At 42.9% G+C, this 15,664-nt stretch overlaps 1 protein-coding gene across 1 annotated transcript in view; it reads right to left on the bottom strand.

Moving 5' to 3' along the window:
- Positions 1–15,664, bottom strand: part of Med12l (mediator complex subunit 12L) — a 304,160-nt gene that overhangs the window by 255,584 nt on the left and 32,912 nt on the right. Inside the window, exon 4 of the mRNA XM_038347254.1 lies at positions 11,819–11,978. Coding sequence (XP_038203182.1) covers positions 11,819–11,978 — 160 coding nt within the window. The remainder of the gene's footprint in view (positions 1–11,818; positions 11,979–15,664) is intronic.

Below are 15,664 nucleotides of genomic sequence, written 5' to 3' on the forward strand. Positions count from 1 at the left end.
TAACACCCTACCCATGGCCAGCATCCTCTTCTCAAGCAACGCTAGTTGGCTCCAAGAGCTCAGATCCATCACCCGCATGTGGCAACAGCAATCACCTCTTCACAGGGAGGAAACAAGGCATCTTCCAGTTCCCACATCAGTGTAAACCAAATGGAGTGGGGAAACCTACACGGTAACAATGCAGGCAGATGCAGAAACTAGTCAACTATGAACAGCTAGATGTGACAGTGTCCCTCACAACAGACATACAATATTGACAATCTATACTTACTGTCTGCCGCAGACTGTTCTAAACGCTTTAGAGGGATGGGTTCCTCTCATGAAGTAGTTGATTCGTCTCATTCTCACAGAGTACTATCAGTCAATTCCCATTTTATAGCCAGGAAACTAAAGGATGGTGCGTACCACAACTGTAATTGTAATCTCCTCCTCAGCTCCCCATCATCTGAGAGAACACAGCATCCTCTTCAACAGACAGCCCTTCCACAGCTGACCCTCGACCGCTGGCCCGTGTTCAAGCTGAAGCTGAAGAAGATCAGTTTGCACGAGAACTATTTCCTGACCTCTCCTAGGCACACATCCTCCTTCCACCAGCAACACCCTTAACCTGACTAACATTCAGCCCACCCTCAACTCTTCCTCTGACGAAAGCCTCCTCTTTCTAACTAAACTGCCAAGGTCCACGGCTCCCCCAAGTCTTCTCACGGACTTATCCTCCAGGACTGTATCTCATACCTGTCACTATTCGCTGTACTGTACAAATTTAGCACCTGTGGTGAACACGGACCCGCCACCTAAACCAGGAACGGCTACAGAGTGATACTGCACTCTTTTCCTCTGGCCCTGCTGACTGGCCAGTCCAGGGCCCAAGCAGGGCTTTGGAGCCTATCTGCTGAATACACGAGCTCAGGCTCTTTTTCCGATATTGACTCACCAAAGTCCTCATCTGTGAAGAAGACTCAAGGAGCCTTCTCAAAGGGTTCAAATAATAATCAGAGCATGGACAAAGTATACACAAATCCCCCGTGGCGTTCATTAATGAGATGGGGACTATGTTGCCACTGTATAACCCAGCAATACCAAGAGAAGGCCAACATGTTAGTGAGGGACTAGCCATTGTGAGAATTCAATCTTGAGACTAACACCAAGAGACAGAATAACATCCAGGCTGAAATTTTTTCCTCAGTAAACCTACATTTCTTGAAGTTACGAAGACAGCCAGTCAGTCAATATTGACTATGCAAGCATGAAGACCATTTTTTTAAATTTTTATTTGTTCTTCTCCCCCATACAACTACATCCCAACTGCAGGCTTTCCCCCGCCACTCTCCCAGTTCCCCCCAACACCTACCAAGATCCACTCTCTACCCCCATCTTTCACAAGAAAACAGCAGGACTCCCAAGGGACATAAATGGAACATAACACAAGATACAGTAAGACCAGGCACAAACTGTCACATCAAGGCTGGACAAGGCAACCCTGTAGGATTAAAAGGGTCCCAAGTGCAGGCACAACAGTCAGAGACACCTCCACTCACATTGTCAGGAGTCCCCCCAAAATATCAAGCCAACCACCACAACATATGCAGAGGACCAGAAATTGATCTTTGAACCCTCACAGAAAAATCTGGACATAATGAAGTGAACGTACAGCCCCAGGGCTGTGGTGGGTGGCAGAACCAACAGAAAGATCTTTGGAGCTTACAGGACAGCCAGCCTTTCTTAATCAGCAGGCTCCAGGTCAATGAGACCCTGTCTCTGAACCCCTGAAGAACACCTGAGGTTGTTCTCTGACACAAGCACACACACGCACACATGCATACACACATGCACGCACAGTTCTTGTCGCTATGGCTGTGATAAAATACAGACCAAAACTAGCATGAAGCCGTCTCCCTTCCATTAAGGGAAGCCAAGGCAGGAACCTGGAGATTGATAGAAAAAATACAATACAAGAAAGTGGCCACTCAGCTACCCTCTCTTGTACAGTCCAGGCCAGGGAAAGGCACAGCCAGACTGGGACAGGCCCTTCTGTGTCAATTAGCAATTAATAAAATATCCCAGACACTCCCACATGCTAATTTGATGGAAGTAATTCCCAACTGAGGTTCCCTCTTAGTGGTATATTAACTAGACACCCAAGATTAGCCATGCATGCACACATGCATGCACGCACACGTGTGCACGTGTTCACCCTACAGCACCATGGCCTCAGAACGCTGTCTCTCTGCTCATCCTACCTCATACACACACAAGACACTGCTTTGTTGACAGCAGTGTTGAGAACAAAGGTAGCTGCCAGTAGCTAATTCAGCAGTATGGCAATGGCTCATACAATAGATAAAATCCTACAGACGAGTGTGCTACTTCTACTGTTTAAAAAAAAAAAAAAAAAACACTAGTTTCCTAACATTTTAAATACTACAGTAGTAACTCCATATGAGATTGAGTTTTTCATTCATAACTATTAGTTGGTCCATTTAAAGTGCTTTTCTCTGTTAACATCAAAGTATTTAAAGCCCCTAAGAACATCAATTCCCTAAAAGGCAAAATTGATTCAATTCACAAGATAAATGAAACGAAACAAAACCCTTATTGCTGCTGGCAGAACAGCAAACTAGTTTAATACTAAGGAAGCAAGTATGGGGCTTGTCAAAACACTAAAAATAGACCTGCCCTGATGTGACCCAGCTACACGACGCCTGAGCGCATATGAAGGATTCTGCAGCCCACTGCAGAAGATACTTGAACATTCATGTTTATTGCTCCTCTATTCACAAAAGACAAAGAGAATAGCCTAGATGCCCATCAACAGGAAAAATAAGGAAAATGTGCCAAATACGCACAATGGAATCTTACTCAGCTGTTAAAGCAAAATGATAAGATTTGCGGGAGGAACCCAAAAAAGTACACTGAGTGCCACGGCCCAGTCTCAGGAAGACTAACACTACACACATATTTTCTTTCATCCCCAACTCCTAACTTTTAAAGTTTGTGTGTAAGTAAATAAGGAGTTGTACAGGTAGGTACCAGCTATAAACGTAGAGATTCCTGACTCAACTGGGGTTTCTATTGCAGTAACAAACACCATGACCAAAAGTCACTTGGGGAGGAAAGGCCTGCTTCCATGTTACAGATGGCAGTCTATCATGAAGAAGGGAGTCAGAACATAAACTAGAGCAGGGACCTAAGCAGAGGCACAGGAAGATGTGTTTGTTACTGGTTCACTCAGCCAGCTTTCCTCACCGGCCACCGCCCACATCCCTCACTATAAAGAAACTTCCTCATGGGATGTCCACCATCCAATCTGATGGAGACATTTTCTCAACTGTCATTTCTTCTTCTCTGCTAACTATTGTATATCAATTGACATAAAACCATGGACCACGACAGGGGAACAAGAGGTATTGAGAAGAGGATTGATAAAGGGCACATGCAATCTGAATGCTGTAAAGAAGAGCACTGGGGTTGAGGAAACACGGAGAGAGAAGAAGCAGGGAAGAAGGGGAAGGCTGCACTAGTTTGCTTCCCTGCTGTTCCCTGCTGCTGCAAGAACAACACCCTGACCAAATGTAATCTTGGGCAGGGAAGGGTTTACTTGGCACAGTCCATTTTGAGGGCAGCCAGGGCAGGAATGTGAAGGCAGGAAACCACTGAGGTCTGCAGTTTCCTGGCTCACTGTCCCCAAACCATCCTCATCTTGCTTTTTGATCTGTCTCAGGTGTTGGAATGACCCACGAGTGGGTTGGGTCCTCCCTCATCAGTCACGAAGCAAGAATATGCCCCCAAAGTCAGGTCCAAAGACCAAGTCAATGAAGGCCAATGTCTCAACTGAGGATCTCTTGTCCCAGATGACTGTAGTTAATATCAAGCTGCCAAAAAATATCCAGGATGAAAGAAATAGCAAAAACAACATTTGAAAAATGTTATAAACCAAACCTAATTTCTTTGTAAGTCAGTAAAAATAAATACTTGTTTAGACGTGTTCTCAATATGTATCCCTGGCTGGTCCTACAACTCTCTATGTAGACCACACTAGTCTTGAGCTCAGAGAGATAGGTCTGCCTTCTACCACCCAAGTACTAGAATTAAAGGTGCATAATATTATGCCTGCCAAACACATTTTTTTAAAAAGATAGTTGATAAAAATGTTTTATTTCTGATGCCCCTCCCTCAAGTGACATGCTCTCCAATTTGTTAGCCTTCCCTAAACAAATCTAACTATAACACTTCTTTATTTATTCTAGTTTGTAGGTTTCATAAGGACTTATATTAAGCTTCCCTAATTCCATCAATTTAAATACCGACCTTAGCTAGAGATGTATGCACAGAGGCATAGTAATTGCATAGCATACATAAAAACTCTGGGTTTGATCCCACAACACTCGCAAAGTAGAAATAGAAATGAATGAATAAATATCTGTCCATGTTCCAAGTTTGCTCAACCCAACTACTCCCTGCTTTTACACTATTCACGAAAAGTCTCCCACTGCCCCTAGGCCCCTGCCTGCCTGTCAATTTGCAGACACTTAGTTTTGCTAACCACATCCCATTTAATCTACTGCGATGGATGGTATAAGAATACCCCCCCATAGACTCAAAGTTTGAATGTTCAGTCACCAGAGTATAGCCGATTGAAATGATTTGGAGGTGTAGCCTTGTTGGAGCAGGTGTGGACTTGTTGGGGGATGTATGGTACTGGGGTGGGCTTTGAGGGTTCAAAAACCCAGGCCAAACAGGTATATCTACCTCTGTCTGTCTGTCTGTCTGTCTGTCTGTCTCTGTAACTGTCTCTCTCAGTCTCTGTGTCTCTCCGTCTCTGATGAGTAGGTCTCAGCACCAAGCCTGCCTGCCACCATACTCCCACCACCACCATAATGGACTAGACCTCTGAAACTGTAAGCCAGCCCCCATTAAATGCTGTCCTTTGCAAGTGTTGCCTGGTGATGACGTCTCTCAGTGACTAAGACATCTACACAGCAGATCTGCACCCTCCACATAAGGACAGTGAGGTCTCTGTGCTGCCTCCTTCACTTTAAGAAGAAAGTTCCTGCCAATACAATTACACAGCCCTGCTTTATAACTCTCCTCCAGTGCAGAATGTGCAATAGAAACTAAAACATGTTTCTATTGCAAAGGGATAAAAGTCATTTATATTGAAAATACTTTACAGATCCTCACAGAGACAGCATGAAGATGATGAAATTCATAAAACACTAGGAAACAGTGACATTCGATATTCAGTCTTGCCCCACACATGCTATATGAATTTTTTTCACTATCAAAACCAGAACACAGAACTTAATTCTGAAAGTTAACCTTGTCAAGTGCATTCAGTCTCAACAGTACTCACATTGAGAATATGCTTGGCTATACAGCTTACTTAAGAGTATAAACCTTGCTACATATGACTGTGTTATGACTGTGTTGATGCAGGCAAGTGCTTCTACATGTTCGATATAATTACAGCAGCTGAAGATAATGAGAAAACACAGAAGCCACCAGATGCAGCAAGGTCACAGTACAAGAAGATCAGGTATTTGAAAAATGTAATCAAAATCATTCCATACAGAATACATGACATATTAAACTTGCATGCCTAAACACATATAAATAAGTTCCCCATATTTGGGGCAAGCCTGGCCAAGTGATTCTAAGTGAGAGGGGACCCACTGGGAATGGGGTCACTCTGGGGGATCTCCAAATCAAGCATTCAGCCTGAGAAATCAGCCAGCAGGTGTCAGCAAGATGGTCCCAGGAACCTTACTGGCCCCACACTCAGCAGAAGGAGTTAACTGTGGCCCCCACACCCAGCACACGGGAGTTAACAGGACTTGTATTTCATGTTGCTTGTGTGCTCTGTCCTTAAAGAGATGGAGTCAACATTAACTGTGCTGCCCTCAGAGGAGGCAAGGCACAGGTTATGAACAGCTAGCTCTTGTGGGGAAAGATAGACAAGAAAATCACCTGGAAAGATCCTAGATTTCAGTTTGAATTAAAATAAGGAGCTGCGATGACCTCTAAGAACCATACCTTTGTCAGAAGGAATGAAGCAGAAGGTCTTCATGGCTGGATCACAGTCCCTGAAGAACTGTTGAAGAAAGGTATCAGCCAGTCCACTGATGATGACATTAAGACAATAAAGGAAACTTCTGGGTCTGTAGTTGCTAACAAAGACATCAGTAAGCTTGGAAGCAGTAGAAAATGGGGCAGATGTACGATGGGAACAAGGGGACTTTTAGCAAACCCGGACACGTACTGGCCATGGAAACCCACCAAAATGCACCTGAGGCTAGGGTGACATGACACTCAAACGTGGAACTCCTTGTATTAATGTACATGGTGGGGAAGACGGACATCCCAGCCAGAAAATATAGAGGATGCTATGCTCTTTTGTGACGACCCAAATGAGATTGTTCCCCGGAGTCTCATGTTTGAATGTTTGCCCCACAGTTGGTAGAACGATTTGGGAGGACCTAGGAGGTGTGACCTTGTTAGCTGAGGTTAAAAGTCCATGCATTCCCAGCCAGCATGCTCTCTCTCACTCACTGGCCTCACATGCCCCTCCCCAGGCCCACCTACAATCCCGGCACATGAACGCCTGACTGCTGCCATGCTCCCTGTCAACCGCGGTCTCTAACTTTTTGTACTTACGTCTCACGTCCTACCCAGTGAGTTACCCAGGCACCTCTTTCATATCTTTATGAGTTATAAATTAAGCAGATCAGAGAAAATATTGGCGAGAACAAATAAAAAAAAAAAAACAAGAAACTCTGTGTGCATGTGCATGCATGTGCGTGTGCATGTGCACCCACACATACAATTAATGAATGGAGAAGTCCAACCAGTTAGTACATCTAGTGACACAAGTTTCAGGATTCTGAATTGGGAGAAAAAAATGATACCATAATCCTTTATTGATTCTTTGGAATTTTATGTCATGCACGCCAATTTTACTCCACTGCCCAGGCCTTCATATCCTCCCCTTGCCGCCTTGCAGCAGACCCCCCTCCCAAACAAACCTCTGAAGAATAAATTTAAAATGAAGCAAACAAAAAACCCGCCTCTGTTATGGAGTAATCTTCTTGTATACTATGAAGATGTACCTTTGCTAAGGTACCCACTGATTGTTTTTAATAAAAGAAATGAATGGCCAATAGCTTGGCAGAAGAGGAATAGCAGAATTTCCAAGGAGAGAGAAGAAGAAGAGATCAATCTAGGGCACATGGAGATATCAGCAACATGCAGACCAAGTAGGAATATACAGAGACTAAACAAAAAATAATGCAGCTAGCTCTCCTAGGAATTGACCATTGTCCCCAATTTTCCTCAGGGTCCCCTAAAGATGTCATCCGCCTTCAGACAACAGGAAACAATCTAAAGAACACAACTGCCACATTCTCAAGAGGTGGAGTGGGTGGTCTGGGCCCATTCAGTGGGTTATAAATGTTGGTCATCATTTGAGGGTGGGGGGGACGGTTTCAAGTTGTTACTGGTAATAGTCAGGAAAACAACTAAAAAGAGAAGATTCGATTAAGAAATCTCTTTCTGAAAAGAAAAAAATAGTATATTTTGACTCTACTTTTAAACTAAAAAAAGCAACTAGTAACCTCAATTATTTTACATTGGTATAGATTTTTGTGTATTGATACAAATTAAGGCTATTTTTGTTTTAACATACTGTGTATGTGTTTCTACTCTTATTTAAGGCATTGTACCTGAGTAGCTCATTTTATAATATAAAGTTCTAGTTCTTAAAAGCTATTATTACAAACTGTTTAGGATAATTAAGAAATGCAGGTTAATATTTAGTCATCTATAACCATCAAAAATGTAGTCATGTTAGGTATGTTTTCAAGGTTAATCAGATATATTTTAGACTGATGATGTTCAAGCAATTCAGAGACCTACAGGATATGGAATTTAAGATATTTTAATAACATAAGGCTTTTCATGACAGTGAGACACATCTGCTCCTGGTAGCACCAATCTACTTCAAAAACAAAAAGGATGATGGGCATCAAAGAACCTCCATATGGAGTTTGCTTTACATGTGGCAAAGCCAGCCACTGGGTAAGAAAATTCCATTGCCTCTACTGCTGACAATATGCTCTCCAAAGAGGACAAATAGGACACAAAAGAAGGCAACTATCAAACATTACTAAGGCAAGGGAGAACATTCTTTCAAAACTCCTGCTTCACAGAAAAGTCTGTCATATATTCTAGGCTTGTGGGTCAGAGATGGGTGCCCCAAAGTTGCAGAGGAAACTTGGGTGACTGCCTAGGCAGCCAGCTGTTTCTGGCATGTCTATACATTATGAAGTTGATTGCTCTGCACTTCCTGCTTACTCAGGTAATATTTTATACTTCTTGGATCTCTGATGGGGGTTGAAGACTAAACACTTGTGCCACTTTCTCAGTTACCAAATTCAAAAATAACATACAAGAGATATAAAGTTTATACAGGTTGAGAGACACATAAAAGCTTATGTTGTTTATCTAAGAAAATATTTTAAGGTCTAAAAAACATTTTTAGGTTGGTAATACAAGTTATGATAGAAAGTGGTTTAGATGGATTCAAGATAGCATAGATAATGGAGTACTTTCTCTAAATTTGGCAAATACAAGTAGACTGTACATTGTGAATGTAATTCTTACCTGGTAATTGTTATTATATATAGTTTTACTATGTTAGAGTTAAAACCTTTCCTTTTTATTTAGATAAAAGGGGGAAATGTTGTGGGATAAACTTCTTAGTTCCTGGGGCAGCTGAGGAGAGGGAGCCTGAAAAGGCCAGTTCCTATAGCCATACTAATAAATTTCTTGCATATCACCATAGAACCTCCACCTGGCGATAGATGAAGAAAATGACTGAGCCCCACATTGGAGCACCGGACTGAGCTCCCAAGGTCCTGATGAGGAGCAGAAGGAGAGAGAACATGAGAAAGAAAGTCAGGACCGGGAGGGGTGCGTTCACCCATGGAGACGGTGGGACAGAACTAACGGGAGATCACCAACTCCAGTTGGATTGGGACTGATGGAACATGAGACCAAACCAGACTCTCTGAATGTGGCCGACGGTGGAGGCTGACAGAGAAGCCAAGGACAAAGGCGCTGATCTTCGACTCTTCTGCATGGACAGGCTCTGTGGGAGCCTTCTCAGCTTGGTTGATCACCTTCCTGGACCTGGGGGGAGTTGGGAGGACCTTGGTCTTAACATAGAGTAGGGAACCCCGATGGCTACTTGGCCTGAAAAGGGAGGGAGGGAGGGAGGGTATGGGGGAGGGGAGGGGAAGGGAGGGAAGGGGGAGGAAGAGTTGAGGAGATGGAAATTTTTTAAATAAAAAAAAGAAAAAAAACTTCTTGTATACTGTGAAATAAGTGTCTTTGTCAAGCTGCCTTCTGACTGGTTTAATAAACAGCTAAATGACCAATGGCTAGACAGGAGAGGACAGACGAGATTTCCAGGGAGAGAGAAGAGATGGATCTAGGTGCATGGAGACTCCAATAAGACATGAACCAAGTCAGACACACAGAATGGAGGAGATGTAAAAAAGTAACATGACAGGACATAGATGAATACAAACAGGTTAATTAAGTTATATAAGAGCTAATGGGGGAGAAGCCTAAGTTAAAAGGCCAAGCTTTCATAATTAATAAGAAGTCTTCTTGTCATTATTTGTGAGCAGGCTGTCCCAAATGAAAGTAAACAATACATCTCGCTCCTCCACCTTTGCAACACCTCATCATTCATCCTAGTGTCACTGGGCACTATGGTACGGCATACAGTATATATCCTTTTGCCCAACCCAACCCACCCACAAAATGTCCATTGTAATGAGTCATTTGGTCTGGTTCAAGGCCTCTGGGACATCATCAATGAACTCTCATCAAAACTCCTCTCAGATATTCTGCTCTTGCCCTCAGTCATGGGAATCCTAAAGTTATTATTCTACAGGATCAGTCCCCTCACATGCTCCAGCAGGTCATACACAGGGGAGATGCTAGGGTGTGCCAACCCAAGACCCAAGGTGTGGGTCTGGGTAGTAGCTGAGTTAGTCAGTTTGAACCACTGGGACCATCCCCCCCCATCAGGCAAGGGGCAGAACCAGCTTTCCTAGGCCCATGCCATCAGGGTCAGTTCTTTCACACCCATGCTGGTGGTGGGAATACCTTCTTTTTCGAGTGTTGGTACCAGCTCTCCTATGGGGTCTGGACCAGTTCTCTTGCTGTACGGGTCCAGTGAGGGGCAAAGCCAGATATCCAGAGCCAGTGATTGGCAGGGCCAACTCAGCATGGTCCTTTATTTTAACATACATAGTTCTTATGATCCCCTGTGGCAATACAGGCCATGGACATCATCACAGACCCCAGCTACAGTGGGTACACAGTCCCAGATATGGCTGGTCCTTGGCAGCACGGGCCACCCAGATCAGTCCAGCCCCAGCAGCATCAAGAAACCAACCTGGTCTCAGATGGTTGTCCAGACCCCAGGCATCTGCATAGCCCTCCATGGTAACAAACGCCATGGATATCAACTCAGGCCCTGGCTAAAGCTGGGTCATGGACCCAGACACGGCCCTAGGCAACAACCCATGGCTGAATGGCACATGGCCCTGGGTGGCAGCACAGCCCACCCAGATCAGCATGGCCCCAGTGGCATGGCCCTCAAACAGAACTGGGAAAAGGATTTTTTTTTTTTCCGAAACAGGGTTTCTCTGTGTAACAGCCCTGGTTGTCCTGAAACTCACTCTGTAGACAAGACTGGCCTTGAACTCACAGAGATCCACCTACTTCTGCCTTCCATACACTGGGATTAAAGGTGTGTGCAACCACCACCTGGCATAGAGAAAATTTTCAAACATATATACACAAAAAATGACATCATACATACAAACATAAATGCTTCAGGCCTAGTTATTCATTTATTTTAAAAATTACTGAACAACTTCTGTATACCAAGCACTATCCTGAGAGACCAGCACTGAAAAAAAAAAATCAAGAAGAAATCCAATCCTGAACAAATCAAAGCTGACCATGCAGCCTTACTATCTAGTTGGGATAGATGGATACAGATAACCAATAAGCTAATGTAAAGGGCAGCATTAACAACTGTTAATCAAACAAAGATCAAGGCAACAGCAATTTTAGCCAGAGAGGTCCCGGGATTCACTGAGCAATACCATGGTGGAGCCAATGGACACACACTTGGGCATCTACGGCAAGGAAGGAGAACAGTGCCGACCTGTTTAAGGTCAAGGTTTAAAGTCAGAAAAAGCATTCAGGCTGCTGGTGTTGGCCAAGGGAGGAGGCGGGTGAGTAGGACAGTTGTTCATGAAAGGATTCTAAGCGCAGGAGTGGTGTGATTTCTGTCCTAACAGGATCATTCTGGCTACAATGTGGAAAGCTGTGTTAGCAAGATTAACTAGCATCAACTGTCATGACACAGGCAAAGAAAGGCAGTGTTACTGACCAGAAAAGAGGCAGTGAACAAAGGGTAGGAAGGAGTAACCAACATGCATAAGGCTTGCTAAATTGGAGTAAAACCATGAAGGAAAGCCAGTCGGGGGATGCTTTTGCCCAGACAAGAGATGACAGTCTGCCCAGCACCTCCACAGCTGAGTTGTGCAGAGATCAACATGGGCGAAATCATGGGGACATCAATAGGATATGCTGAGTGAGGAGAGAGTAGCTGTCAGCTGCACCCTAGACTTCCTCAGCGCGCACCGTGAGGGGCGCTGAGTTCTCAGAGGGTGCAGGGGACAATCACTTGAAGAATCGCCAGGGAGATGGAAACGCGGCACACTGTCTCACTTACCCAAATTGGGATCTGGAGCCTGGCGCTTCTTAATTTTAGCTTCAGAAATAGCAGAATAATAGGCACAAGTCATCTTGATCAGCCACGTTGCTCGAACCATTGGCACAGAATACTTAGCTAAATATGCAAAGACATCCTCTTTTTTACTAAGGATGGGGACCTAGAAAGAAATAGCATATAACAATCAGACACGATAGCATTGCTAGGCGAACTTACAGAGAAGGGAGCAAGGAAAGGGCTGGAAGTTAGATGCTGCTATAAGAAAGACTGTTGGATGCATTTTCAAACAGTGCATGTGGTATTAAAAGGGGGAAGAAATTTTAAGCCAATTTTCACTAAGAAACAGAAATCAAAATTATGTTTAGCACATGGATAAATGGTTATCAGCTGTGCTTTCTTATTTATAAAACAAAATCGTGTCGCATTTCCAGATGAAGAAAGTTATTAAATAATTCCATGATGCTCTTCCAAATGATTTATCCCAAAATCAGACGGACAGTTCGGCTAGGCTTTGTCACCATCCTACATTTTATCTGGGGACACTTTTCTGTATGGGGCGAACTGCAACATTTCATAAACGCAACCATTTCCAGAAACTATCTGAAAAGTATCTTTAGCCCAAAGTATTAAGTAGAGTCTAAGATGATGGATCAGTGAATCCGCCTAATACACACTGAGCTACAATAGCTGAGCAATTAATTCGCTGGCTGAAGTAGACACTTGAGGCTGTTAATTATTTCTTCAAGACCACAAAGGTACAATTCAGCAAATTAGTATCCCAATATACCAGTGAAGAGTTTGAAAGAGTTAATTCATTCTTCCAGAATACCTCATAAATACTCTGTAAACATTCTGCTATTCTATGTAATTTATTTAATTTATGAATATGACAACAAAAGTCAACAAGAGGACATTTGTTACAATGCAGCGGGATGGGACTAGTAAAACTGTAAGGAGCACACACTCCGCAGCCATAGCAGGGTGACTACTTCTGTAACACTTCCCTAGGTTTTGCCAGTCAAGCCCACCATTGTCCAGCCATTTATGAATTTTGATAATACCAATCCTATGCATCTCACAAAGCAGGTATTCTAATTTTTTTTAAACATGGGCATAAAAACTACAGCAAGGAGGATTTTTGTCACCAGATTAGTTATTTCTCTACACCAGCCCACGTGTTTTCATGTCATGGATTTGGCCCTTTCAAAAGAAGACACTGGAACCCTGCCTTGGATATCAAGAAACCTGATCTCTCTACCCCCAAAATCATTCTTAAATTTGGGTTGCAAAGTCAAGGCTTCAAACCTGCCAATTCATAGAGCATAGCATTTTTCTAATAGCTTTGATTGATAAATATATATATATATATATATATATATATATATATATATATATATATATCCCCTAAAACCAAGCTATTTCAGTTAGGCTTTCCAAAGAAACACCAAGCTGTTCCAATGCTGGAGGAACACTTGCCTGCCTTGGGCAATGGGGTATAGCGTGTCTACACTGTGTTTAAAGAAAACTGAAAACTTTCTGACCAGTTACACCTGCTGCCTTAAGTACTGAATTTAGAACATCATCACCATGACACAGAAAGCCACACTGCACAAACATGACAGGAGGCAAAAGACATACGGGCTAAATCTGTAAAGCATCTTATCTACATAACACAGTGGTACATTTTAAAAAGAAAACACCCTGCAAGTTTAGAATACAAGGCACACCTTCTGTGGAACAAGGTCTCTGTGTTTACTATCATTTAAGACAGAGACAAGCAAAACACAGGGTCAAACGTTCAGCTCAAGACCTGACGCTTTTCACTAGAACATAAAATACGGAACCAGTGGCTTAAATTGTATCAGCTCAGGGCATGCTGTATCTCATTCACAGACACCAAAAAGATGTAAGAGCAGAGCCTAAAACCACAGATAAATGCAAAGTAAAAGTTAGCAACTCCAGAGAGTCTTGATAACTGTATCTTTCAGAGATGGCCAAAGGATTATTTAAACGGCAAATGTTGAATGGGAAAAACGCAAACAATTGAAAATTTCAAGTGTTTAGACAAAATAGCATAGAAAACTGAGCAACAGGACAAAATGGCAAAACCCTGAGTTGAGTCAAGTCAGGGCTTCAATATCCAAACAAACAGATGTGAAGAAAGTTAGCTGATAAGCCGGGCAGTGGTGGCGCACACCTTTAATCCCAGCACTCGGGAGGCAGAGGCAGGCAGATCTCTGTGAGTTCGAGACCATCCTGGTCTACAAGAGCTAGCTCCAGGACAGGCTCTAAAGCTGCAGAGAAAACCTGTCTCGAAAAAAAAGAAAGAAAGAAAGAAAGTTAGCTGATTAAGTGAAAAGATATGTATGATGGTTTTGTCCAATCTATAGTTCGGACCTATTTGGGGAAGGAAATGATTTTTTCCAGTGATTTTTTTTTTTACAGTGATAGTTTTTTTTGTTTTGTTTTGTTTTTTTTTTTTTTAAGGAAAACACATGACATCAACTTGACATTGAACCTAGGCAATCACTGGGCAGTCTTTTAGTTTCTAAATCAATCTAGAGCCGCAAAAGAAATTGAGATGCTAAGTGTGTGCTTCTTGCATGAGAACAAGGCTACTCATCACTACCACGTCTGCCCTTGGATGTTCGCCACCATAGGTATCTTCCATTATCTCTTCAGGACCAGATCAAAAAGGAATTCGGACCACAGGAGCCAAGGGCGTGCTCATAAACAAGAACTAAACAACTGTTCAAGAGTTAGAAGAGTATCCCTGGTTGCCTGAATTTTCCTTTTCCAAATCAAGTAATGGTGGACTGAACTAAAAGTCCTTACAGGCCCCTCTAGAGTAAGGTGTAACTTTATACTAATGGAAATCCATGCTGGAAACATGATCCGTTCCATAGAGAAAGGTATTCTCAAAGCTGGGGAAGAACTGGAAGATGACTCCAGGTCACAGCACTGTTTCCTGCCTTACCCCTTCTTCCATGTAAACATCAGAAATTAACTAAGTAGTTGAACAAGAGACCATGTAGAAAATTTGGTCCTATGCCCAAATCTATAAGAGCCTTTGCCATCTCAAAAGGATGAAATTCTGAGAAGAGGAGGAGAAGGACTCCTGGAATGCCTAAGACATGAATCCATGACAGTCAATGTGTTATAAAGAACATGTCTATGTTTGCAAAGAAGTAATGGCAGGGCTTACCTGAGGGACACCTGACATGGCCAGAGGCAGCTCCTAATAAAGAAAGAAGAACAATGGCTAATACAGCACACCATGACTTATGTCCGTCCCTCTTAAAAGATAAGAGACCCCTACACCCTTAAAGCACAGAAACCAACTCCTTACCAATATTCACCTTAAGAAAGCATCCAAACAGTATTCTTAGAGCTTGTAACAAAGGGAAACTTTAAAGAACACCCATCTGACAGCGCAGAGAGAGGCTATGAATCGGTGTTCAGAACCCATCAAACTCTGCAGGATGCTCTCTGGCTTAAATGGCCTTCAGAGACAATCAGTCCATGGGCCACAGTGAGACCACGGACAGATGTTAACACTGGGGAAGAAGACCTCCAGCTCCATGGTTGAGCCAGGTTGAGACAGTGGCACTAACTCTGTAGGAAGAGTTGGTCACACTTAAACAAGTGTTCTTCAAAGACTGCAGGTGCCTTTCATTTCTATCATCTATCTATCTATCTATCTATCTATCTATCTATCTATCTATCTATATATCTATCTATCTATCTGAGGCATGTGTAGTGTCAAGATATTATAGCAAAATAAAGCCAATGGAGGATGCAGGTACTATTTTCAAAGAGTTGCTTTCAAAAACAAACATACAGTGT

Source organism: Arvicola amphibius, chromosome 11 (assembly GCF_903992535.2).
Source record: "Arvicola amphibius chromosome 11, mArvAmp1.2, whole genome shotgun sequence".
NCBI classification, from domain to species: Eukaryota; Metazoa; Chordata; class Mammalia; order Rodentia; family Cricetidae; genus Arvicola; species Arvicola amphibius.